Genomic DNA, 26,695 nt, shown 5'->3' on the forward strand with positions numbered 1-26,695 from the left:
GAACAGGCGACTCTCGACCCTGTAAAATATACGCGGACTCAATGGCCTCCTTAACCCAACGAGCAACTGAAGCTTTGAAGGTGGCCACACCCATTCTTGGTCCTGAAAGAAGCACGAAGAGGTGATCTGAACGTCTAAATTCGTTAGTGACCTGCAGATACCGGAAAAGCACCCTCCAGACGTCCAACAGGCGAAGCGAAGCAAACTCTCTCGGAAAATCCTCCTTCCAAAAAGAAGGGAGAAATAGAGTTTGATTGAGCTGAAAATCTGACACCACCTTTGGTAAAAAAAGATGGTACTGTCTGAATAGAGACCCCCCCTCCAGTTCTGAAAAGTGCAAAAAAGGATCCCGACAAGACAAAGTTGAAGTTCAGAAATATGCCGAGCTGAGGTAATGGCCACTAAAAAAAAAAAACGTTTTCAGAGTGAGATCTTTATTCGAAGCCTTGTGTAAGGGCTCGAATGGAGACGCCTAAAAAGCATGGAGCACCAGGTTTAAACGCCAAGGAGGACAGGGCTGATGCAAGGGTGGACGAAGATGGAGGGCCCCTCGCAAAAAAATGAACATCCGGGTGAGCCGCCAGAGATGAACCAGCTACTCACCCTCGAATACACGCCACAGAAGTACATAAGTATTGTCATACTGGGAAAGACCAAAGGTCCATCAAGCCCAGCATCCTGTTTCCAACAGTGGCCAATTCAGGTCACAAATACCTGACAATATCCCAAAAAAGTACAAAACATTTTATGCTGCTTATCCCAGAAATAGTGGATTTTCCCCAAGTCCATTTAGTAATGCTTTATGGACTTTTCCTTTAGGAAGCCGTCCAAACCTTTTTAAAACACTGATAAGGTAACCTCCTTTACCACATTCTATGGCAACAAATTCCAGAGTTTAATTACACGTTGAATGAACAAACATTTTCTCCAATTAGTATTAAATTTACTACATTGTAGCTTCATCGCATGCCCCCTAGTCCTAGTATTTTTTGAAAGCGTAAACAGATGCTTCATATCTACCCGTTCAACTCCACTTTTTTTTTAATCATTTTACATAATTACATTCACATTTATCACATAAATGTAAGGAAATACAGAAATTAATATAAAGAAAAAGGAAAACATTTTCTCTCAACAATATATATATTTATACAATTTTCCACAATTGGAAAATTCAAGATCAGGAAAACAATCTTAAAGAAAATAAGAAAAACTCAAAATGGTTAATCTTACACTTCACATTTTCTGAGGGAGGAAAGTTAATCGGTTATTGCAGCCGGTACAGTGGTAACTGAAGGAAGTTGCTGCAGAGGATTCTTCATCTGTTTCCACAAACTCTTATAATTTCTTAGGTTCAAACAAATAAGTAATAAGGAAATAAAACACTTACAAGGGAATTGCGCTAGGAAGGTCCCACCTAGGGCAATGATTCCTGGCTTGAAAGCCAAGACTTCACACCTCCTAGTCTGCGATTCCCTTGATGTGTCAGGAAATATATTCATCTTTGAACCCAAAGTGGGTTCAATTCCCACTTCAGGCACAGCTCCTTGTGACTCTGGGCAAGTCACTTAACCCTCCATTGCCCCAGGTACAAATAAGTACCTGTATATGTAAGCTGCATTGAGCCTGCCATGAGTGGGAAAGCGCGGGGTACAAATGTAACTAAAATAAAATAAAATAAAAAAAACTATCAACCATTATCGGAAATACAATTTCACAACATTGTTCCTATCTAAATCAAAGGCGAACGTCACTAATAATATAACTCTATCTATAACTTCTGAATTTTCCAAAATGTCAGTTAAACTTACATCTCTTTTCTCTGATAAAGAAAATTTTAAAGGAAATATAAATCACTTTAGTCATCAAAAGGTGGCTATCAGAAAGTATTAGCAAAGTATCAGAGAAAAATTTCTTTAAGAATTCAGTAGCTAATATATAAGATATTATAGGTAACTTTATCATTCTCAAGTTGTTTTTCCTTAATTCTTTAACTCACATTCTGAAAAATTCTTTAACTCACATTCTGAAAAATTTTAAACATCTGAAGAAGAGAGTTATTCACACTCTGCAGCAGTTCCTATAGTACGTCCATTATGACATTATTGGCTTCACCAAGTCCAATTTCTCCACAGAAACCGCTCTACATACAGTGGTGGAAATAAGTATTTGATCCCTTGCTGATTTTGTAAGTTTGCCCACTGACAAAGACATGAGCAGCCCATAATTGAAGGGTAGGTTATTGGTAACAGTGAGAGATAGCACATCACAAATTAAATCCTGAAAATCACATTGTGGAAAGTATATGAATTTATTTGCATTCTGCAGAGGGAAATAAGTATTTAATCCCTCTGGCAAACAAGACCTAATACTTGGTGGCAAAACCCTTGTTGGCAAGCACAGCGGTCAGACGTCTTCTGTAGTTGATGATGAGGTTTGCACACATGTCAGGAGGAATTTTGGTCCACTCCTCTTTGCAGATCATCTCTAAATCATTAAGAGTTCTGGGCTGTCGCTTGGCAACTCGCAGCTTCAGCTCCCTCCATAAGTTTTCAATGGGATTAAGGTCTGGTGACTGGCTAGGCCACTCCATGACCCTAATGTGCTTCTTCCTGAGCCACTCCTTTGTTGCCTTGGCTGTATGTTTTGGGTCATTGTCGTGCTGGAAGACCCAGCCACGACCCATTTTTAAGGCCCTGGCGGAGGGAAGGAGGTTGTCACTCAGAATTGTACGGTACATGGCCCCATCCATTCTCCCATTGATGCGGTGAAGTAGTCCTGTGCCCTTAGCAGAGAAACACCCCCAAAACATAACATTTCCACCTCCATGCTTGACAGTGGGGACGGTGTTCTTTGGGTCATAGGCAGCATTTCTCTTCCTCCAAACACGGCGAGTTGAGTTCATGCCAAAGAGCTCAATTTTTGTCTCATCTGACCACAGCACCTTCTCCCAATCACTCTCGGCATCATCCAGGTGTTCACTGGCAAACTTCAGACGGGCCGTCACATGTGCCTTCCGGAGCAGGGGGACCTTGCGGGCACTGCAGGATTGCAATCCGTTATGTCGTAATGTGTTACCAATGGTTTTCGTGGTGACAGTGGTCCCAGCTGCCTTGAGATCATTGACAAGTTCCCCCCTTGTAGTTGTAGGCTGATTTCTAACCTTCCTCATGATCAAGGATACCCCACGAGGTGAGATTTTGCGTGGAGCCCCAGATCTTTGTCGATTGACAGTCATTTTGTACTTCTTCCATTTTCTTACTATGGCACCAACAGTTGTCTCCTTCTCGCCCAGCGTCTTACTGATGGTTTTGTAGCCCATTCCAGCCTTGTGCAGGTATATGATCTTGTCCCTGACATCCTTAGACAGCTCCTTGCTCTTGGCCATTTTGTAGAGGTTAGAGTCTGACTGATTCACTGAGTCTGTGGACAGGTGTCTTTCATACAGGTGACCATTGCCGACAGCTGTCTGTCATGCAGGTAACGAGTTGATTTGGAGCATCTACCTGGTCTGTAGGGGCCAGATCTCTTACTGGTTGGTGGGGGATCAAATACTTATTTCCCTCTGCAGAATGCAAATAAATTCATATACTTTCCACAATGTGATTTTCCGGATTTAATTTGTGATGTGCTATCTCTCACTGTTACCAATAACCTACCCTTCAATTATGGGCTGCTCATGTCTTTGTCAGTGGGCAAACTTACAAAATCAGCAAGGGATCAAATACTTATTTCCACCACTGTATCTTCGGGGGGGGGGGGGGGGGGAAGAGCTCACTCTCCAATCCCCCAGTTGGTTTATTATCCGGAGTCGATGCTGCGCCAGGACCTCCTCGGGTCACGTGAAAATCCTAACCCACTTCGGGCGTTTCCATTATTGGCCTCCATAGCGAAGCAATACTGTTTCCGGGTCTTGGAGGGGTCGTGCCAACAAGGGGACTCAAAGTCACTCCCACTCCACTGAAATTCGGCAATAAAGCCTTGCTGTTCCCCGAAGCAGGAACCGATATCCCCGACGTTATGACCCCGAATCTCTCCAAAATAGACTGAGAAGTGGTGGGAACCCCAGCCATGTTCGAGGAGGACAACACCATGGCTTTGCCTTTTCTCTTCCCCCTTCTCTGGGGAGCGCGTCTTCTTCTTCAGGCATTCTGGTGTAAAACGGGAACTCAACTAGCGTACGTCCTCCCTCAACGTCATCTTGGATCCTCCAGTTTGGGAAACTCTTTGTCTGGTTTCTCCTCAGAGGCCTGATATGGGTAACCCTACAGCATAGCCCTCTGAGTCATTGAAACACGGAAGCCCCTTCACCTCTACAAGGTGGTGTTCCTTCGGAGGGGTCCACTCATTATTTTATAGCTCCCCCTCAGCCATCTTTTCTCCAAGCTGAAGAGCCCTAGCCGCTTTAGCCTTTCCTCATAGGAAAGTCGTCCCATCCCCTTTATCATTTTCATCGCCCTTCTCTGCACCTTTTCTAATTCCACTATATCCTTTTTGAGATGCGATGACCAGAATAGAACACAATATTCGAGGTGCGGATTCACCATGGAGCGATACAAAGGCATTACAACATCCTCATTTTTGTTTTCCATTCCTTTCCTAATAATACCTAACATTCTACTTGCTTTCTTAGCCGCAGCAGCACACTGATCAGAAGGTTTCAACGTATCATCATCAGATGACACCTAGATCCCTTTCTTGGTCTGTGACTCCTAACGTGGAACTTTGTATGACGTAGCTATAATTTGGGTTCCTCTTGCCTACATGCATCACTTTGCACTTGCTCAATTTAAACGTCATCTGCCATTTAGACGCCCAGAGGGGCATAATTGAATGAAAACGGGCGTTTATCTCCGAGAACGGGTCCGTGAAGGGGCGGACCGAACCGTATTTTCGAAAAAAATAGACGTCCATGTTTTATTTGACAATTTGTGAGCTGGGCGTTTTTGTTTTTCAGTGATAATGGAAAATGAAAGCGCCCAGCTCAAAAACGAATAAATCCAAGGCATTTGTTTGTGGGAGGAGCCAGGATTCGTAGTGCACTGGTTCCCCTCACATGCCAGGACACCAACCGGGCACCCTAGGGGGCACTTTTACAAAAACAAAAAAAACGGTAAAAGAGCTCCCAGGTGCATAGCACCCTTCCCTTGTGTGTTGAGCCCCCCAAACCCCCCTCAAAACCCACTGCCCACAAGTCTACACCATTACTATAGCCCTAAGGGGTGAAGGGGGGCACCTACATGTGGGTACAGTGGGTTTGGGGGGGTTGGACGACTAAGCATTAAGCAGCACAATTGTAACAGGTGGGGGGGGGGATGGGCCTGGGTCAACGCCCCCGTCAACTTTGTACGCTTCCGCGATGGAGTGCAGTTGAAAACGTCCAAAATCGGCTTTCCATTATACCGATTTATTCGTTTTTGTGAGATAAACGTCTATCTCCCGATTTGGGTCGAAATCTAGGCATTTTTCTCTTTCAATTATAAGGTGGCCAGTCTCCCAGTCTCGTAAGGTCCATTTGTAATTTTTCACAATCCTCCCATGATTTAACAACTTTGAATAACTTTGTGTCATCAGCAAATTTAATTACCTCACTAGTTACTCCCATCTCTAGGTCATTTATAAATGTTAAAAAGCAGCGGTCCCAGGACAGAGCCCTGGGGAACCCCGCTAATTACCTTCTCCATTGAGAATACTGACCATTTAACCCTACTCTCTGTTTTCTATCTTTTAACCAGTTTTTAATCCACAATAGAACACTACCTCCTATCCCATGTGTCACGATCCCAGGCTTTAAACAAAAGGCAAGAACTGTGGAACGTGAGCCCTTGGCCTACTGTCGTCGAGCAGCAGCAGCAGGAGGCAAAACCCCCCAAGCAGGACTGGACAGGATTCAAAATGCACTTGGCTGGACTGGAACCAAATGCTGGCACGGACTTGGATTGGCTGGAACAGAACCAAATGCTGGCACGGACTTGGCTTGGCTGGGACTGGATTCAGGATACTCAAGCAGGATTCAGGATTTTCAAACAAGATTGGCAGGAACAGGATTCAGGATACCCAAACAAGCTTGGCAGAAACAGGATTCAGGATACTCAAGCAGGATTCAGGATACCCCAAACAAGCTTGGCAGGAACAGAAGCTGAAAGCAAACAGGGCAGAGACAAGCGGGAAGGGGACTGGGGCTGAAGACAAACAGGGCAGACACAAGCAGGTGTGAGCTGGTCACCCTTCCAGGCCCTGGCCAGGGCTGACCCTGCTTAGCTTCCTTCACACACAGTCACGGTTGGGCTCTACACTTCTCGGTAATTCAACAGGACTCTGCCTCAAACACAGGAGAGTTCTCTGCCTCCTCTTCACCTTTCACAAATGTTCACCAACACCAGGCTTCTCATAATCTTCATGGCTTATTCCTTATTTAACTTAAAACATTTCTTCTTCAATTCAAACATTTAAAGCAGTTCCTCAAACTTTCACAGTTCAAACAGCCAAACAAAAGCATTTACTTTTCTTTCCCAGAGGGTAGTGCAGCTGTCACCTTTTCAGCAGAGAGCTTCAAAAGTCCACAGAGTTCAGCCAGTACCTTCAAGGGGATCTTCTTCCTCCAGCTGCCAGGTCTCCAGCTCCCCTCCTCTCTTTTACCAGTCAGGCAGGAATAAGGTGGTTAATTAGCTCCTCCACCCCTTTAGGCTCTTCCCCCTAATTCCAGGCAGGACCCAGCCCATAACCACCTACACCTGTTTCCAGCCCAGGACTCTCCTTGGTCCTAGCAACCTCCACCTGGACATTCCCCTACTGGCTCCCTCTAGTGGCTCGTCCTGGACATTTTCCCCATTTCTATGGGGACAGCGCCATCTAGTGGCCTACCCAGGACAGGACAGCCCCTTATTCTTCACACAGGATACAAGCTGACCCACACAAACAACAGAACTAAGTCTGAAGTTAAGGTAGAGGGGACTAGAACAAGCAAGGCAGATTAGGCAAGACACAAAGCTGACCCACACAGACAAACAATAAAACTATGGCTGAAGCTAAGGTAGAGGGGACTAGAACCTAGCACACAAACAGACCGAGAAGAACAGAAGCAGAAGTGCACACAGGCACCCTAAACAAGAAAACAAGACAGAAGTGCCCACAAGCACACAGTCTAAGAAAAACGCAACAAGAAATCAAGGCAGACGTGCCCACAAGCACATAGACTAGAACAAGGCAGAAGTGCTTCACTGCACACAGATTAACCTGGAGACCTTTGGCATTGTAAAGGCCCTGAATGAAAGTGCACCACTTCCTTATAAACAGGACAAAGGCTAAAAGAGAGAGAATGTAATCAGATGTATTATTTCTAACTAAAACCTGGATAATAAGTATGTTCTCAATGAAATGAATTGACTATACGCCGTATTTGGTCTTGAGGAAGCCAACCAGATGATCAATGTGGAATAATGAAGTAGATGAGTAATATCTGGGGATAATCAGGTTAATACCATGTTTTCTTTTTTCTGTTTACTGTTTAATTGATCTCCTTGTCTTATTTCACTCTCCCTATTTTTCTTTACTTTGTGGTCTAAGAAAGAGAAAGATTGTATATAATCCATATATCTAGTTGGGATTGTTTTCTTCTTATATTGTACTAGTAAAAAAGGCCCGTTTCTGACACAAATGAAACGGGCGCTAGCAAGGTTTTCCTCGGAGTGTGTATGTTTGGGAGAGTGTATGTGAGAGTGACTGTGTGAGAGACATAGTGAAAGTGTGAGTGTGTGTGTGTGAGAGAGAGAGAGAGAGAGTGAGTCTGGGTGTGAGTGTGTTTGTGAGAGAGTGTGTGTGTGAGAATGAGAGTGTGTGCAAGTGTGTATGTGAGACACAGTGTGAGAGAGAGTGTGTGTGTGTGTGCGAGAGAGAGAGTGTGTGTGAGACACAGATTCTCTGTGAGAGTGAGTGTATGAGACCAAGCGAGTGTGTGAGTGACTGTGTGGCACAAAGAGAGTGAATGTGATACAGTGTGAGACAGAGTGTGTGAGAGTGAGAGTCAGAAAGACATTGTATATGAGAGAGAGAGTGTGAGCCCTGCTCTCCCAATCCATGCCCATCTGTCCCCTGCCCCCTCCATTCATCCTTTTCCAGCAATTCCCCTCTCTCCCTGAGCCCTGCCCTCCCACTCCATGCCCATCCATGCTCCTCTGTCACCTGCCCCCTCCATTCATCCCTATCCAGCAATTCCCCTCTCTCCCTGAGCCCTGCCCTGCAATCCATATCCATCCATGCCCATCTGTCCCCTCCATTCATCCCTATCCAGCAATTCCCCTCTCTCCGAGCCCTGCCCTCCCAATCCATGCCCATCCATGCTCCTGTCACCTGCCCCCTCCATTCATCCCTATTCAGCAATTCCCCTCTCTCCCTGAGCCCTGCCCTGCAATCCATATCCATCCATGCCCATCTGTCCCCTCTATTCATCCCTATCCAGCAATTCCCCTCTCTCCCTGAGCCCTGCCCTCCCAATCCATGCCCATCCATGCTCCTCTGTCCCCTGCCCCCTCCATTCATCCCTTTCCAGCAATTCCCCTCTCTCCCTGAGCCCTGCCCTCCCAATCCATGCCCATCCATGCTCCTCTGTCACCTGCCCCCTCCATTCATCCCTATTCAGCAATTCCCCTCTCTCCCTGAGCCCTGCCCTGCAATCCATATCCATCCATGCCCATCTGTCCCCTCCATTCATCCCTATCCAGCAATTCCCCTCTCTCCCTGAGCCCTGCCCTCCCAATCCATGCTCCTCTGTCCCCTGCCCCCTCCATTCTTCCCTTTCCAGCAATTCCCCTCTCTCCCTGAGCCCTGCCCTCCCAATCCATGCCCATCCATGCTCCTCTGTCACCTGCCCCTCCATTCATCCCTATTCAGCAATTCCCCTCTCCCTGAGCCCTGCCCTGCAATCCATATCCATCCATGCCCATCTGTCCCCTCCATTCATCCCTATCCAGCAATTCCCCTCTCTCCCTGAGCCCTGCCCTCCCAATCCATGCCCATCCATGCTCCTCTGTCCCCTGCCCCCTCCATTCATCCCTTTCCAGCAATTCCCCTCTCTCCCTGAGCCCTGCCCTCCCAATCCATGCCTATCCATGCTCCTCTGTCCCCTGCGCCCTCCATTCATCCCTTTCCAGCAATTTCCCTCTCTCCCTGAGGCCTGCCCTCCCAATCCATGCTCCTCTGTCCCCTGCCCCCTCCATTCTTCCTTTTCCAGCAATTCCCCTCTCTTCCTTCCATGACCCCCCCTCGCATCCATGCTCCTCTCTCTCCCATGTCCCAGCCTGGCCCGCCCTCTTCTTCCCCCCCCCTTCACATCCATGCCCCCCCCTTCGCATCCATGCTGTCGTTTCTCCCCTGCCCTCCTGCTCCCATTGTTCAACTTTACTGCCCACCCTCTTCTCTCCCCCCAACATCCCTTTTCTTTTGTTTTTCTTTTTAAATTTACCTCCGTGGTGGCGGTTCCAGCAGCGCAGCGTCAGGAAAGGAGGCGGCGCTCCCGACGTCTAGCCTTCCCTTCGCTTTGTTCCGCCTTCTTCTGACGTCATCCTTGACGTCAGAAGAAGGCGGAACACAGCGAAGGGAAGGCTAGAGACGTCGGGAGCGCCGCCTCCTTCCCTGACACTGCGCTGCCGGAACCCCCACCACGGAGGTAAATCTAATATACTAAAACGCACCGTGCGTGGGTGCGATCAGTTTGTTTGTTTTTTTTTCCGCCCTCGCGATCCGTTTTTTTTCCCCGCCCTCGACGTCATGACGTTTGACGCGAGGGCGGGGCAGAGACGGCTGGGTGGCTTCACACCATGAATCCACGAACCCTTCAGGAAGTGTTTGAGTGACTTCAGAACATTGTCTTCAGAATGTTCACGGTGCGTTTTATAATATTAGATTAATGTGCAATCATCTCTGTATTACTGTTTGCAAGTGACCCTTGTAAAATGAAAAATTATAAATAAATGATTAAAAAAAAATAAAAAAATAAACAGGACAAAGGCAAGAAATACACAGAACCCAAAGTGAGGCTTGAAACACAGAGGAAGTGGAAACCCTACAGGACAGAGGCAGGAAATAAACAGAACCCAAAGTGCAGCTTGAAACACACAGGAAAGAAACCCTACAGACAGTAGCCAGTACAGCAGCTGACCGTCGGGACATAAGGTGAGTCAGAGAGGGATCATGACCATAGTCGTGACACCATGACTCTCCAATTTCCTCTGGAGTCTTTCATGAGATACTTTGTCAAATGCCTTCTGAAAATCCAGATACACAATATCAACCAGTTCACCTTTATCCACATGTTTGTTCACCCCTTCAAAGAAATGTAGTAGATTGGTGAGACAAGCTTTCCCTTCACTAAATCCATGTTGGCTTTGTCTCATTAACCCATGCTTTTGAATATGCTCTGTAATTTTGTTCTTTATAATAGTCTCTACCATTCTGCCCAGAACCGACGTCTATAATTTCCCGGATCTCCTCTGGAACCTTTTTTTAAAAAAATCGGTGTTACATTGGCCACCCTCTAATCTTCCGGTACCATGCTCGAGTTTAAGGATAAATTACATATTACTAACAATAGCCCCGCAAGTTAGTTTTTCAGTTCTATCAGTATTCCGGGATGAATACCATCCAGTCCAGGAGATCTGCTACTCTTCAATTTGTAGAACTGCCCCATTATATCCTCCAGGTTTATAGAGAATTCAGTTTCTCTGACTCGTCAGCTTTGAATACCATTTCTGGCACTGGTATCTCACCCAAATCTTCCTCGGAGAAGACTGAAGCAAAGAATTCATTTAATCTCTCTGCAATGGCTTTGTCTTCCCTGATCGCCCCTTTACCCCTCTGTCATCTACCGGTCCAATTATTTTGCCGGCTTTTTTACTATGTGTCTTTGCCTCCAACACAGTCTTTTTTTTAAAGTCCTTCTTGTCATGTCCCCTATCTCAACACAAGCAGCGTCCTCGGGCTGCGCAGGGTCCAGTCGACACGCACACTTGACTGGCACAGCCCTGAGCCATGTGTGTGTAGTTCTTCTCTGGCTGCAGGCTCCTTGATTGCTTTGCTTCCATGCACCTGGCTCTGCTCTCTCTCTGCCTGGCTTCCAGGCTCCCTGATTGCTTTGCTTCCACCCACCTGGGTCTGCTCTTCCTCTGCCTGGCTTCCCTTGCTTCTCTCCTACTGGTCTTCTGGTTCCTTCTTCCCCTGCTCTTGTCCTATGGCTGTGCCCCTTCTCCCTGCTGATGTCAGACACCAGCACTTTATCAGGTGAGCTCTCCCTAGACTCCTTGCTTCGGCTTCTACTTTGGTAGGTGTTACTTGCTTAGTAGTGTGCTTCTCTTCTACTTTGCTCCTCATTGCTGACTCTGCCTGTACCTGTACCTGGATTACTCTCGTGTCTGCTGCCTGCCTACTGACTCTGCCTGTACTTGGATTACTCTCGTGTCTGCTGCCTGCCTACTGACTCTGCCTGTACCTGGATTACTTTCATGTCTGCTGGCTGCCTACTGCCTCTGCCTGTACCTGGATTACTCTCGTTTCTGCTGCCTGCCTACTGCCTCTGCCTGTACCTGGATTACTCTCGTTTCTGCTGCCTACCTACTGACTCTGCCTGTACCTGGATTACTCTCGTGTCTGCTGCCTGCCTACTGACTCTGCCTGTACCTGGATCACTCTCTTGTGGATAAAGGGGAGCCGGTTGATATAATGTATCTGGATTTTCAGAAGGCGTTTGACAAAGTACCTCATGAAAGACTCCAGAGGAAATTGGAGAGTCATGGGATAGGAGATAGTGTTCTAGCGTGGATTAAAAACTGGTTAAAAGATAGAAAACAGAGAGTAGGGTTAAATGGTCAGTATTCTCAATGGAGAAGGGTAGTTAGTGGGGTTCCCCAGAGCTCTATGCTGGGACCGCTGCTTTTTAAAAATTACAAGAGGACCTTACAAGACTGGGCGTCTAAATGGCAGATGACTAATTAGAAAAGAAAGACGGAACTCCAAAAGACAGCCGGCCTGGTTGAAAAGTGAGGTGAAGGAAGCTATTAGGGCTTCCATTCAGAAAATGGAAGAAACCGTCTGAAAATTCCAAGAAGCAGCATAAGGAGTGTCAAAGCAAATGCAAGGCGCAGATAAAGAAGGCCAAGAGGGATTACGAAAAAAAGATTGCATTAGAGGCAGAAAAACATAGTAAAAAAATTTTCGGTATATTAAAAGCAGGAAGCCGGCAAACGAATTGGTTGGGCCACTGGATGACCGAGGGGTAAAAGGGGTGATCAAGGAAGACAAAGACGTAGTGGAGAGATTGAATAAATTCTTTGCTTCGGTCTTCACCGAGGAAGATTTGAGTGGGATACCAGTGTCGAAATGATATTTCAAGCAGACAAGTCGGAGAAACTTACTGACTTCATGGTAAACCTGGAGGACGTAATGGGGCAGTTCAGCAAACTGAAGAGTAGCAAATTTCCTGGATCGGATGGTATTCATCCTAGAGTACTGATAGAACTGAAAAATGAGCTTGCGGAGCTACTGCTAGTGATATGCAATTTATCCTTAAAATCGAGCATGGTACCGGAAGATTGGAAGGTGGCCAATGTAACATCCATTTTTTAAAAGATTCCAGGGGAGATCCGGGAAATTATAGAATGGTGAGTCTGACGTCGGTGCCGGGGAATATGGTACAGGCTATTATTAAAAACAAAATTACAGAGCACATCTGAGGACATGGATTACTGAGACTGAGTCAGCATGGCTTTTGTGTGGGGAAATCTTGCCTGACCAATTTACTTCAATTCTTTGAAGGAGTAAACAAACATGTGGACAAAGGGGAGCCGGTTGATATTGTGTATCTGGATTTGCAAAAGGCATTTGACGAGGTACCTCATGAAAGGCTACAGAGGAAACTGGAGAGTCATGGGATAGGAGGAAATGTCCTATTGTGGATTAAAAACTGGTTGAAGGATAGGAAACAGAGAGTGGGGTTAAATGGGCAGTATTCACAATGGAGAAGGGTAGATAGTGGGGTTCCTCAGGGGTCTGTGCTAGGACCGCTGCTTTTTAATATATTTATAAATGATTTAGAGATGGGAGTAACTAGCGAGGTAAATAAATTTGCTGATGACACAAAGTTATTCAAAGTCGTTAACTCATGACAAGATTGTGAAAAATTACAGAAGGACCTTACGAGACAGGGAGACTGGGCGTCTAAATGGCAGATGACGTTTAATGTGAGCAAGTGCAAGGTGATGCATGTGCGAAAAAAGAACCCGAATTATAGCTACGTCATGCAAGGTTCCATGTTAGGAGTTATGGACCGAGAAAGGGATCTGGGTGTCGTCGTCGATAATACACTGAAACCTTCTGCTCAGTGTGCTGCTGTGGCTCGGAAAGCGAATAGAATGTTGGGTATTATTAGGAAAGGTATGGAAAACAGGTGTGAGGATGTTATAATGCCGTTGTGTCACTCCATGGTGCGACTGCACCTTGAGTATTGTGTTCAATTCTGGTCGCCGCATCTCAAGAAAAATGTAGTAGAATTGGAAAAGGTGCAGCGAAGGGCGACTAAAATGATAGAAGGGATAGTACGACTTGAAGAAAGACTAAGGAGACTAGGGCTTTTCAGCTTGGAGAAGAGACGGCTGAGGGGATACATGATAGAGGTATATAAAATAATGAGTGGAGTGGAACAGGTGGATGCGAAGTGTCTGTTCACGCTTTCCAAAAATACTAGGACTAGGGGGCATGCGATGAAACTACAGTGTAGTAAATTTAAAACAAATCGGAGTAAACGTTTCTTCACCCAAGCACTGACCATTAAACTCTGGAATTCGTTGCCGGAGAACGTGGTGAAGGTGGTTAGCTTGGCAGAGTTTAAAAAGGGGTTAGACAGTTTCCTAAAGGACAAGTCCATAAACCGCTACTAAATGGACTCGGGAAAAATCCACAATTCCAGGAATAACATGTATAGAATGTTTGTACATTTGGGAAGTTGTCATGGACAGGATGCTGGGCTCGATGGACCCTTGGAGGGGCATAATCGAATGAAAACGTCTATCTCCATGGGCGTTTATCTCTGAGAACGGGTCCGTGAAGGGGCGGACCGAACCATATGTTCGAAAAAAATAGACGTCCATGTTTTATTCGACAATTTGTGAGCTGGGCGTTTTTGTTTTTCAGCAATAATGGAAAATGAAAGCGCCCAGCTCTAAAAAACGAATAAATCCAAGGCATTTGTTCGTGGGAGGGGCCAGGATTCGTAGTGCACTGGTCCCCCTCACATGCCAACCGGCCACCCTAGGGGGCACTTTTACAAAAACAAAAAAAAAAGGTAAAAGAGCTCCCAGGTGCATAGCACCCTTCCCTTGTGTGTTGAGCCCCCCAAATCCCCCTCAAAACCCACTGTCCACAAGTCTACACCATTACTATAGCCCTAAGGGGTGAAGCAGGGCACCTACATGTGGGTACAGTGGGTTTGGGGGGGTTGGACGACTAAGCATTAAGCAGCACAATTGTAACAGGTGGGGGGGGGGGGGGGGGGATGGGCCTGGGTCCACCTGCCTGAAGTTCACTGCACCCCCTAACACCTGCTCCAGGGACCTGCATACTGCTGCCAGGGAGGTGGGTATGACATTTGAGGGTGAAAATAAAAAGTTGTGAAACATCATTCTTTGTGGTGGGAGGGGGTTAGTGACCACTGGGGGAGTCAGGGGAGGTCATCCCCGATCCCTCTGGGGGTAATCTGGTCATTTAGAGCACTTTTTGGGGCCTTATTCGTGAAAAAACAGGGTCCAGGAAAAGTGCCCTAAATTCTAGCTACAAACGCATACTTTTTTTCCATTATCGGCGAAAGGCGCACATCTCTGTTCGGGTGATAACCGTGCCCCAGCCCCGCCTTCACCACGCCTCCGACACGCCCCCGTCAACTTTGTACGCTTCCGCGATGGAGTGCAGTTGAAAACGTCCAAGTTCGGCTTTCGATTATACCGCGTTATTCGTTTTTGTGAGATAAACGTCCATCTCCCGATTTAGGTCGGAATTTGGGCATTTTTCTCGTTCGATTATAAGCAGGTTGGTCTTTTCCCAGTGTGGCATTACTTATATTCTAATGTGAGCAAGTGCAAAGTGCTGCATGTGGGAAAAAGGAACCCTAATTATAGCTACGTTATGCAAGGTTCCACGTTAGGAGTCACAGTCCAAGAAAGGGACCTAGCTGTCTGAAAAGGTGCAGAGAAGGGCGACGAAAATGATAAAGGGGATGGGATGACTTCCCTATGAGGAAAGACTAAAGCAGCTAGGGCTCTTCAGCTTGGAGAAAAGGTGGCTGAGGGGAGATATGATAGAGGTCTATAAAATAATGAGTGGAGTTGAACAGGTAGATGTGAAGCGACTGTTCACGCTTTCCAAAAAATACTAGGACTAGGGGGCATGCGATGAAGCTACAAAGTAGTAAATTTAAAACGAATCAGAGAAAGTTTTTTTTCACTCAACATGTAATTAAACTCTAAAATTCATTGCCAGAGAATGTGGTAAAGGCGGTTAGCTTAGCGGAGTTTTAAAAATGTTTGGACAGCTTCCTAAAGGAAAAGTCCATAGACCATTATTAAATGGACTTGGGGAAAATCCACTATTTCTGGGATAAGTAGTATAAAATGTTTTGTACATTTTTGGGATCTTGCCGGGTATTTGTGACCTGGATTGGCCACTGTTGGAAACAGGATGCTGGGCTCGATGGACCTTTGGTCTTTCCCAGTATGGCAATACTTATGTACTTGCCTATTGCTTGTCTGGCTGTCACTTTCATCACCCCGCTTCCTGCTCCATCTCATAAGCCCTGCAGGCCGCCCGCACCTAGGGGCTCAACCTCTGGGGAACAGCGGTCAGCGAAGGTGAAACCCGGGGTTGTCCGGCCGCTAAGCAGAACCTGGTCCGAGTACCGGGCTCGGCAGCGCTCTACTTGGTACAAGAACTCACAGGTCTTACACTCAACCTTCCATATCAGCGCTTTGCATTTGACTTGACATTCCTTATGCTGTTTCTTATTATTTTCAGTCGGTTCCTTCTTCCATTTTCTGAAGGATTTTCTTTTAGCTCTAATAGCTCCCTTCACCTCACTTTTTAATCATGCGGGCTGTCGTTTGGTCTTCCATCCTCCTTGTTTAATATGCGGAATATATTTGGCCTGGGCTTCCAGGATGGTGTTTTTGAACAGCATCCACGCCTGATATAAATTTTTGACATAGGTGGATGGCAGGGGGGACAGGAGGGTCGCTGGACATAGGTGGATGGCAGGGGAGGGCGGTTTCTGGACATAGGTGGATGGCAGGGGAGGGCAGGAGGGTCACTGGACATGGGTGGATGGAGGAGAGGGAAGGGAGGACAGGAGGGTCGCTGGACGAGAGGGAAGGGAGCAAGAGAGAGAAGAAATGCTGGACATGGGTGGATGGAGGGGAGGGCAGGGGGCAGAGGAGAGTTGCTTGCTGGACATGGGTGGATGGAGGAGAGGGAAGGGAGAGAGCAGAAATGCTGGACATGGGTGGATGGAGGGAAGGGCAGGGAAGAGGAGGAGAGAGAAGAAATGCTGGACATGGATGGAGGCGAGGGAAGAGTGAGGAAGGAGATGAGGGAAAATGAAGAGAGGAGAAAAACTGCACATGGATGTAGAAAATAGGCAGAAGCTGGATCCACTGGACAGTCAAGTCTGCGGAGGACCCAGCTTTTACTTACGGATGTAGTAAAGAAATAGATGGAAAGGAAGCCCTGGAAACAGAGTTAAGAGGACAGATAGCAGCAGAATCAGAAAAACAAAGTCACCAGACAACAAAGGTAGAAAAAATCTTTTTATTTTCATTTTAGTGTCTGGAATACGTCCAATTTGAGAATTTACATCTGCTGTCTTATTTTGCACTGGGTATACTGGAGCAACAGCTTACAGAAATTATTTATAATGAAAAAAAAATCACATTATTTTTTTCTCCTATACTAGTATAATATTTTCAACTAGTAAAACAGGCCCGTTTCTGACACAAATGAAACGGGCGCTAGCAAGGTTTTCCTCGGAGTGTGTATGTTTGAGAGAGAGAGTGTGTGTGAGAGAGAAAGTGTGTGTGAGAGATGGAGTGTGTGTGTGAGTGAGAGAGAATGAGAGATATAGACAGAGTGTGTGTGTGTTTGTGTCAGAGAGAGAGCGTGTGAGAGACAGAGTGTATGTGTGTGTGTGTGTGTGAGAGAGAGAGAGAGAGAGAGAGAGAGAGTGTGTGTATGAGACAGATAGAGTGTGTGAGAGAGAGTGTATGTGAGAGACAGAGAGTGAGTGTGTGTGGGGCTCCGAGTTCCATGACCCCCTCCTTCCCTCCCTCCCTCTCCTCCCCTCTTCCATCCGAGGTGCAGGCCCCCTCCCTCTCCTCTCCCTCTTTCTCCTCTCCTCCCTCCCTCTCTCTCCTCCCCTCCGAGTTGTTGCCCCCCCATTCCCACCAAGTTCCATGCCCCCTCCCTCTCCTCCCCAGCTTGTTCCATGCCCCCTTTGCTCAGAGTGTGTATGTTTGAGAGAGAGAGAGAGAGAGAGAGAGAGAGAGTGTGTGGGTGAGAGATGGAGTGTGTATGTGAGAGAGAATGAGTGAGAGAGAAAGACAGAGTGTGTGTGTGTTTGTGTCAGAGAGAGAGAGAGAGAGTGTGTGTGACTCTGTGTGTGAGAGAGAGTGTATGTGAGAGACAGAGAGTGAGTGTGTGTGTGAGAGAGAGAGAGAGAAAGTGAAGCCTTCAAGCCTTGAAAGATTCGTGTGCTCTGTAAGGTTCATCACCTCAATTGATGACACGTAGTTCTGGAACATTGCAGGAATGCTTCAAGGCTTCAATGCTTTCTCGGCTTCAGAATGTTGGAGGTGTGTTTTATTATATATAGTAAAAAAGGCCCGTTTCTGTTTTAAAGGAAACGGGCGCTAGCAAAGTTTTTTTTTTTTGTTTTTTGTAACCATACAGTTTGTATAAAAGCGTTTTAAGGAGATGCAATACTTGTTTCATTTGTAAATGATGTGTTTCCATGTTGTAAGACCAGGGGCGGTCATTGTGATAGACTGTTTGTGTGGGTCAGAGTGTGTGGAAGACAGAGAGACAGACTGTGTGAGTCCGAGAGTAAGTGTGTGAGACAGAGGGATTGAAAGAGTGTGTGTGTTATACAGACTGTGTGTTTGTGTGACAGAGAGATAGACAGTGTGTGTGTGGAACCGATTTTGTTGGCCCCCTTCCTTCCTTTGCTCTAATTCCATCTGTTGTGACAGTGTGTGTGCCCGACCACAGGGGCGGTCATAGAGACAGTGTGGAACAGAGTTCCATGACCCCCTGATGTGAGAGAGTGTGTGTGCAGGACCACAGGGGCAGTCATTGTGACAGCGTTTGTTTGTGTGAGTGAGAGTGTGTGTAAGACAGAGAGACAGCCTGTGTGAGTCCGAGAGTGAGTGTGTGTGATAGTGTGTCTGTGTGGGTGTGATAGAGACTGTGTGTTTGTGTGTGTGAGAGATAGTGATTTCCATGACCCCCTCCTTCCGTTGCTGTCCTTATGTGTGTGTTGGAGGCCCCCTCCCTCTTGGGTCCTACTTGAAGACAGAGATTATTGTATTTAGCCATGGTGCCTAGCTGCTTACCTTTGTTCCGTGTTTGTTTGCTTTGGGCAGCACAGTGTTAACTGTGGAGGGAGGGTGTGCATCGCTTTCGTTTTATTTATTTATTTTCGGAAGGGCAGCTGCTTTGAAAATGAGGAGGGAGTCTGTTCAGCACTTCAATGACATTGCCGGTTTTTCTCTTTTCTTCTCGTGGGATCGGCAGCTGAACATTTTCTTTGCAGGTAGGCTTTTCACCGCTTCAGTGCCGGCACCAGTGTTCCGGGGGGGGGGGGGGGGGGGGGGGGGTTTCAGGCTTCACTCAGTGCTTTTTCCCTTTTTTTTTCTTCTCGTCCATGGGAAGGCGAGCTGAGCAGTTTCCTTTTTTGTTTGAGTGTGTGGGACAGGGTTGCCAGGTGGAAAATTTTTTTCTAGCCCAATCCAGCCCAAAAACCAGCCCAAAACCCGCCCAAACACAAACCCCGCCCCTGACACCCCCACCCCCGCGTCATCACCCCCGCCCCCGCCGTCACCGGCCCCGCCGTCACCGGCCCCGCCTCCCCGTCATCGGCCCCGCCTCCCACGTCATCGGCCCGCCCAAAACGTCACTAACCCCGCCCAAAAAACGTCACTAACCCCGCCCCCCCCGCGGCCGAAAAAGGCAAAAAGCCGCCCAAAAAACCGCACAGAAACCCAAAAAGCCGCCCAAAAAACCGCAACCCGCCGCGGGCAAAAATTTCCTGCGGCGGGTCGCGGAAAACCGCCCAATTGGGCGGTAAAACCGCCCACCTGGCAACACTGGTGTGGGATGGGCAGCTGAGCAGAATGTGAGAGGGGAGGGTGTTTCAGTGTTCTGCGAGCCAGTTGTGTGTGTGTGGGGGGGGGGGGGGGGGTGAGCAGCTAGTTTTTTTTCTCCCTGCACCGGCGACTTCTCTCAGGGGGAGAGGGGGGTGGTGCAGAGGAGCGGCATCTGGCAGGCAGCAGTCTCCAGTGATTCGTATGCAGGAGCAGGAGTAGGGAAACATGTACTGCTCCCCCTGCCTGGGTCGCTGTTTGCTGCTGTGCATTGGGCAGCCAATTACTGTTCCGCCCTCAACGTCATCACGTTTGACGCGAGGGCGGGGCAAACAGTAATGGGGATAAATTCCGATCTCTGGCACCTCACAAACCGGAAGTTGCAGCTTCATAGAACGTTCAGGTAGGGAATTATGTGCGGAAGGGGCGTGGTTGAGGGCGGGGCTATCAGTGAGAGTGAGTGGTGCCTGATGACAGCCTAAGTGCAGGGCTCCAGTGTTTCCCTGCCACAGAGTGAGCTTCAGAATGTTTGAGGTGAGAATTATTTATATAGATGATGATTTCTGTTTATATGTGCTATGGCTGGTATAAGGGGTGTGGCTAATGTGGGGGTGGCTATAATAGGGGTGGAGTCATATGTGGTGACTCCGTCCACAATGAATACCGGCATCTTTTTTTCTACAAAAAAAGCACTGACCATTACTGTTCATAGCCCTGTGAAATACTATCTGAGTCAATGCAGTGTTCCTCTTCTATAACAGCCACAATTGGTACTCGGTATCAGTGGCGTACCGATGGGGGGGGGGGCAGTGGGGGCGGACCACCCCGGGTGCTAACCAATGGGGGGGTGTTGTAAAACTTCTACCTTCTCTGCTCCGGCGCTCTGCTGCTGCTGCTCCGGCCATCAGTTTCGACTTCCCCTGGGCCCTAACGCTGCACCGGCGCCGGCGCGCACCTTACACACCTCTGCGGCTTGGGCTCAGTCAGGCTGACTTGTCTCCTCCCAGTTCCTCTCTCTCCCTCCCTCTCAGTTTCGTCCGAGTCCGACACGAGTCCCGCCCATCTGATGTGACGTCATGACGCCAGAGTCGCCAGACGCCTTCCTCGTTCGTGTTCCTCGTGCGCCTTGGCCTTCCGCCTTCCTGCTGCAGTACATCTCTTGGTGTTTGGCTGGCCTGGCTCCGGACCTGCATAGAGTGAGTTGCAGTCTGGATACTTGTTGATGACTCAATTTATTTTTGAGACTAAAGGACAGGCAGCTGAAATAATTCCAAGCAGGTAGTGGTTTCTTTGATTAAAATTGATGTACCAGCTTAGCTGGTATGATCAATTTTCTCCTGTCCTGTTAAACAAACAGATCTTTGTAATGATGATTTATGGTTGTTAAGTTATTTTATCTTTGAGAAGTCATTGTGAGGTTGTTTCCGTTTCTTTTTAAGAGAAATCCCTACCCCTTGTAGATTTTAGTTTAGTTTTCCAAAGGGATGCTGAGTCCTCCTGACTCTTCTCTCCAAGTCCGTCGCAAGTTGCACCACTGCACTGAGTTTTATTTTCGTTTTCCCACCCAGGCATCCATTTTTCTCTTATTTTGGCTACTATTCTCATTTTAAATCTCTCTTTTTTTTTTTTTTTGTTGGTGGTGCTGCTACTAGCCATAGGCCTCTGAAGGATAAACTACCTTTCCTCTTGCTGCCTTTCCTACTTCTATGCCTTCCCTTTGGAACCATTAGAATGATTTAAGAGATAAGCAGTAGTTCATTCTCTCATGTAATTCACGAAAATGTCTGTAAAATTTAAATATGAGATGCAAATGAGCTAGACTTCATGTGAGATTTCTCATGTATTACCACAGCTTATCCGTTATTTGTCCTGTTTAGATTGTAAGCTCTGTTGAGCAGGGACTATCTCTTCATGTTCAAGTGTACACACTGCGTATGTCTAGCGCTATAGAAATTATAAGTAGTAGTGTAGAGGGGGTGGTGCCGTGATGGTCTAATCCTTTTTACTACTGTCAGATCCCCACTAATTAACAATTATTGTTGAAATCTTAGGTTATTAAAGTTGTGCTCCGTGTACTGACTGACATATTCTAATATGGCACAGACTTATTCATTTTATTTTATTTATTGCATTTGTATCCCACATTTTCCCACCTCTTTGCAGGCTCAATGTGGCTTACAATACATCATGAATGATGGACATGTATAGGAGACTATACATTTAGTATAACATAAGGATCTTGGGTACTATGATAGTGATGAAACATGATAGTAGAGTAACAAGCAAATGTTGTAAGACAATTCTGGATATACGTGTAGGGATTCACATTTGTTGATCTTTGTGGTATGCCTTGTTGAAGAGATGGGTCTTCAGTAGTTTGCGGAAGTTAGTTAATTCGTAGATCGTTTTCAGGCTGCGCGGCAGTGCGTTCCAGAATTGTGTGCTCAAGTAGGAAAAGGTTGACGCATGTGTTAGTTTGTATTTTAGACCTTTACAGTTGGGGAAGTGAAGATTGAGGAATGTGCAGGATGATTTTTCCATGTAGGCTGGGGCATCTCCGTGAATGATTTTGTGAACTAGGGTATATGTTTTGAACGTGATGCGTTCTTTGAGTGGGAGCCAGTGTAGGGGAGGGGAACGATAGTCGACATGTGACTGTTAAGGGTAAGGGGTTAAAATGGAAAAAGTGAGTCAACGGCGAGAATTTATGGTTGCTTATTTTTGTTAGTTATGTAGCTGGTAGTAGCTCGATGTATGCAGGAGTGCAGCTACAAATGTTGGAGCACACTTTGGTGGCTATTTTGTGCTATTGTATGTTTATGACACTTTGACTTAATAAAGATACTTTAAAAAAATAGTATTAATCTTTTACTTTTTACTGTCTATTTCTTTTCTGACCATTTATCTCATTTCATGATTATTGCTAAAAATATTTTTTTCATGGGGGGGGGGGGGGGGTGGTTAAAAAAAAGATCAGCCCCGGGTGTCAAGTATGCTAGGTATGCCTCTGCTCGGTATAAATAGAGTCAATATTTTCTGAATCTCAAAATAACCTGGCTCAACTAACTGGTATTTAATAAATATGGTGGGGCAAAATAAACCAGTGAAATATATACAAAGAGATAAATTAGTTCTTGGAAAAATTGTTTGCACTTGATGTGATTAATGTATGAAAAAAATGTATAGGTTCAACCAAATCTTACTTTTTTTTTATGGAAATCTTATTTTTTTGTTGTGGAAGGTGGGAGTTAGGTAGGGATTATCACTGGACCCATTGTGGCTTTTTTTTATTGTCTACTGGTGAATATTAATGGAGGTTTTCCCACTAGAATTCGCAAATATTCACGGATTTCCTAGAAGCTGACCAAACCAATCAGAAGAATCTGACCTTCAACAAGCCATGAGTTCAATTCCTACTTCGGTCACAGGCAGCGCCTTGTGACTCTGGGTAAGTCACTTAACCCTCCATTGCCCCATGTAAGCCGCATTGAGCCTGCCATGAGTGGGAAAGTGCGGGGTACAAATGTAACAAAAAAAAAAAAAAAAAAAAACAACCTTCCAAGACCTCTACAAAAAAAACCTAAAGAAATGGTACCAATCAAAAATCTCAGGCCCAGGTTTTCCAAACTATCCATGAAGCTCCAGAGCCAGTTTTATCCAAAATGAAGAAGCAGGACACAAACCATCACTTGTTAACACAATATATACAATACTATCTCATTTATATTCATTGTGTATACTCGAGAAACCTGACTGGCTATGGAGGTCACCAGGAAAGAACTCTGAAGTTCCAATTCAAGCATAATAACCACAACTCACAATTTCTTCCCACACCCGGTAGGTTCTACAGCAGAGATTTCCAAGACCACAATAGGGATCCCACAGCTAGGTTTTCAAGATATCCACAGTGAATATAAAAAGATCAATTGCCTATTTTGAGTCTCCTGACCATGCAGATTTTTGTCAGGTATATTCCTACAAATCCAACTAGCTGTGGGGTCTCTCAGGAAAGTTCTGGAAAACCCTGCTCTACAGCAAGAAGAGAAAAGTTTTTTTGCAAACTTTCTCAAAAGGAATTGTGGATGTTTGCATATATTTGCATATTAAAAACTGTAGCTTTTTATAATTTAAATAATGTCATTTTCTAACATTGACGTGACCAGTTCATTTGATTCTTTATTTATTTTTTTTGGGGGGGGGAGGGGATCTTGGTACTGGAAAAGGAGGAGGAAGTAGAATCTGGGGGTTGGAAAAGAGAGGATCTCAGAAGAGGGCAATAGCGGAGGAAACTTAGGCAGAAGGGCCAGAAGGATAGAGGATGGAAGCACAGAGGGAGGAGAGGATAGAATCAAGAAGAGGGAAGAGAAAGAGGAGACTTGGGGGAGAGGAATCTAGGATCAGGAAAGAATGATCTACTCACACCCTTCCAATGCTGATACCGTCTCCCACATCCAGGCTACTCATTCACACCCTATAGCTCTTCTGATCCCTCTCCCTCTTTATCCATTGCTCACTCTTACCGTTATCTCCTTACTCATTCTCCCCGCCCCCATCCGCATACACTTTGATACCCTCACTCTCCTTCCACTATTCCCATCCCCCTCAATCTTGCCCTTCCCTCCCAATTATGATTTGGCTATAAGACAACTGCAATAGCATAGTGCCTTCGGCCATGTCCTCATCTGGTGCCTGGGACTGGTGTTGTGTTTTGAATCCAACATGTCCTCCTCATCTGGTGCCTGGGACTGGTGTTGTGTTTTGAATCCAACAGCATCATGTCTCTTGTGATTTAAAGCACAACAGTGGCAGAGGAGAATGTGGCCTGTGGTACCAAGCTGCTGCTGTAGTCCAAACAAACCAGGAATGCAATGGCCAGGAAGAAAGACATGAGGATTGCTACTGATGCACCAACCATAATTCCATGGAGAATTCTGCAGGAATAGGCAGACTTGGAGGCCCTTCCTTTGGCAACACTGAAGACCAGAGGCCCCTATAATGGACATAGGGGTAAATTCAAGAAAGAGTGCTTAAAGATAGGTGCCAGGACCTGGTGTGCTAAGTGCAGATTCTATAATGGTAATGATAACTATAGAATACTAGCTTAAGTCCACATATATATGCCTAACTTTAGGAAAGCACTTAGCCATCTCAAAGGTTGGTATAAATGTTGGCACCTAAGTGTAGGTAGGCAGTTAGGTGCATAAATGCTAATACTCTATAACTTGTGCACGTAACTGCTAGGCATACCCTTGGCCTGCCCATAACACTCCCATATCCACACACCCCTGGCAGGTGTGTGCAATAGAGTTTGGGTATGCAATTTATAGAATACCAACTAAGAACAGTTATGCACATAACTGCTAATCGGTGCAAATTAATGCCAACTACAGTCTATAATTGCTCGTTAACACCGGTTATCAGCTCATTATTAATTTATCTGCACAACTGATCTTGTTCTATAATTTGGGTGTGCATCTTTATAGAATTTGGGGGATGATACTTAGGTTAGTGTTAGCTCAATAGTTATAAGGACCTCCAAGGAAGGCTTGCCAAATGGGGAGGGTACCAGTGTGAATATGACATATGTCACCCTGCCCTGGCCATGTGACTCACCTATGCAGGTAGTGGCACAAGAAGGCTGCCAGCAACACACAGTTGGCAGTATGTGCAAGATGTAAGGTGGGCCGGGTCACCAGCAGGTAGAGAGGCAACACCAGTGCTGGTAACTCCTGCATGAACCAAGCCAGGCGCACAGGCAGTTGCGGTCCAAATATGTGTGAGGAGTAACGGCCATAAGGTACATGCACCCAGCGTAGCATTAGGAAGGAAAGTAATCCTGCAGCCACCATCAGCCAAGAAAGCCATGTCAGCAGCTGTGGCTCCCCCTGTGGCAGAATCATCCTCCAGTCCACTTGTAGGGAGTTTCTGGAAATTAGTCCTCTTCAGAGATAATACTACAATAACAATAGTAAGTTATCAATAACAAGTATTCAGTTAAATTTTAATATGAAAACAGTTTTACTCACTACAAGATCATGTTATAATAATACTGGCATATGCTAACTGAAGAAAATAAGAACTAAAAAAATACAGAGGATCCATACGGGTAACAAACTGAGGGTAAAGCCAGAGATCAAAAATGGTCAGCAGTATTGCTGTATGAAGGGGAAATTGGTCTTGTGGTTATTTGATCTCATACTCCAGGATGAAGATTCTACAACATAACCACTATGTCTGGCATTGAAGTAATCGAAGAGGAAGAATGGATGGGTCTTTTTTATTTTATTTAGTTCTGTATAGGGTGCCCAAGATTAGGCACTAGGCTAATGCGTGCTATGTGTAAATTCTATAAAGGCAGTTCTGTGTGGATCTGTCTTTATAGAATGTTTTTTTGTATCTAACTTTAGACGTGAGCAATTACATCTGACAAAGGCTGGTATAAATATTTGTGCCTAACTATATCTCTACTCCTAAATCCTGGGAACGACCATCTCATGCCCTGCCCATGTCCCTCCTTTGGTCACACCCTCTTTGGAGGTGCACATGAGATGAATTAGGCACGCAGATTATACAATAGAGGCACAGAGCAGATATGTGCGTAACCAGTAATTAGTGCCAATTAACACTTGTTAAGGCCACTTATTGTTATGACCAACTTAGCCAATTACTTTATGTGCAAATCTGTGATCTGTGCCCAAAATTGTGTGCCTGACTTTGGGCAACCTGTACAGAACTGGGGATAAGGAACAATGCCATTAAAGTCCATATATCACTGGTTCCCAAACTTGGTCCTGGAGGCAGCCCTGCTGGTGGAGCTGGCAGAGCTCTGCTTCTTTGGCCTGGATGGTATAGTGTTCAGTTCTGATGAATGCATATGACCGTGGTTCCCAAACCTGGTCCTGGAGGCACCCCAGGCAGTCAGGTTTTCAGGATATCCCCAATGAATATTCATCTGAGATCTGCATGGAGAAAGTGCATGCAAATATCTCTCATGGATATTCATTGTGGATATCCTGAAAACCTGACTGCCTGGGGTGCCTCTAGGACCAGATATGGGAACCACAGGGCTAACCCATTCATACAATAATCGCCACAGTCTACAATTTGGTAATTGTCAAATGTTCTTTGCTTAGGTTTCCATCAGAGCCCTTTCTTCAACAGCATTGGATTTCTGCAGTTTTGTGTTTCCCTTTCTTGCGTTTCTTGTTTTGAAATAGTGCAGTCTGTGTTAACAAGCTTCTCAAATAGAACTATCTCCTTCACATGTATGAATATGATCCAGTAGGAAATCATGTGGTTTTGTTAAT

General features: G+C 46.0%; 1 protein-coding gene across 3 annotated transcripts in view; it reads right to left on the reverse strand.

The window, feature by feature from the left end:
- The window catches only part of SRD5A1 (steroid 5 alpha-reductase 1), a 129,856-nt gene that overhangs the window by 93,441 nt on the left and 9,720 nt on the right, over positions 1 to 26,695 (reverse strand). For all 3 annotated transcript variants that reach the window (XM_030209586.1, XM_030209578.1, XM_030209595.1), the window contains exon 2: positions 25,002 to 25,342. In XM_030209586.1, the coding sequence (XP_030065446.1) occupies positions 25,002 to 25,288 (287 nt within the window). In that variant the 5' untranslated portion in view covers positions 25,289 to 25,342. The remainder of the gene's footprint in view (positions 1 to 25,001; positions 25,343 to 26,695) is intronic.

Source organism: Microcaecilia unicolor, chromosome 1 (assembly GCF_901765095.1).
Source record: "Microcaecilia unicolor chromosome 1, aMicUni1.1, whole genome shotgun sequence".
In the NCBI taxonomy this organism is placed as follows: Eukaryota; Metazoa; Chordata; class Amphibia; order Gymnophiona; family Siphonopidae; genus Microcaecilia; species Microcaecilia unicolor.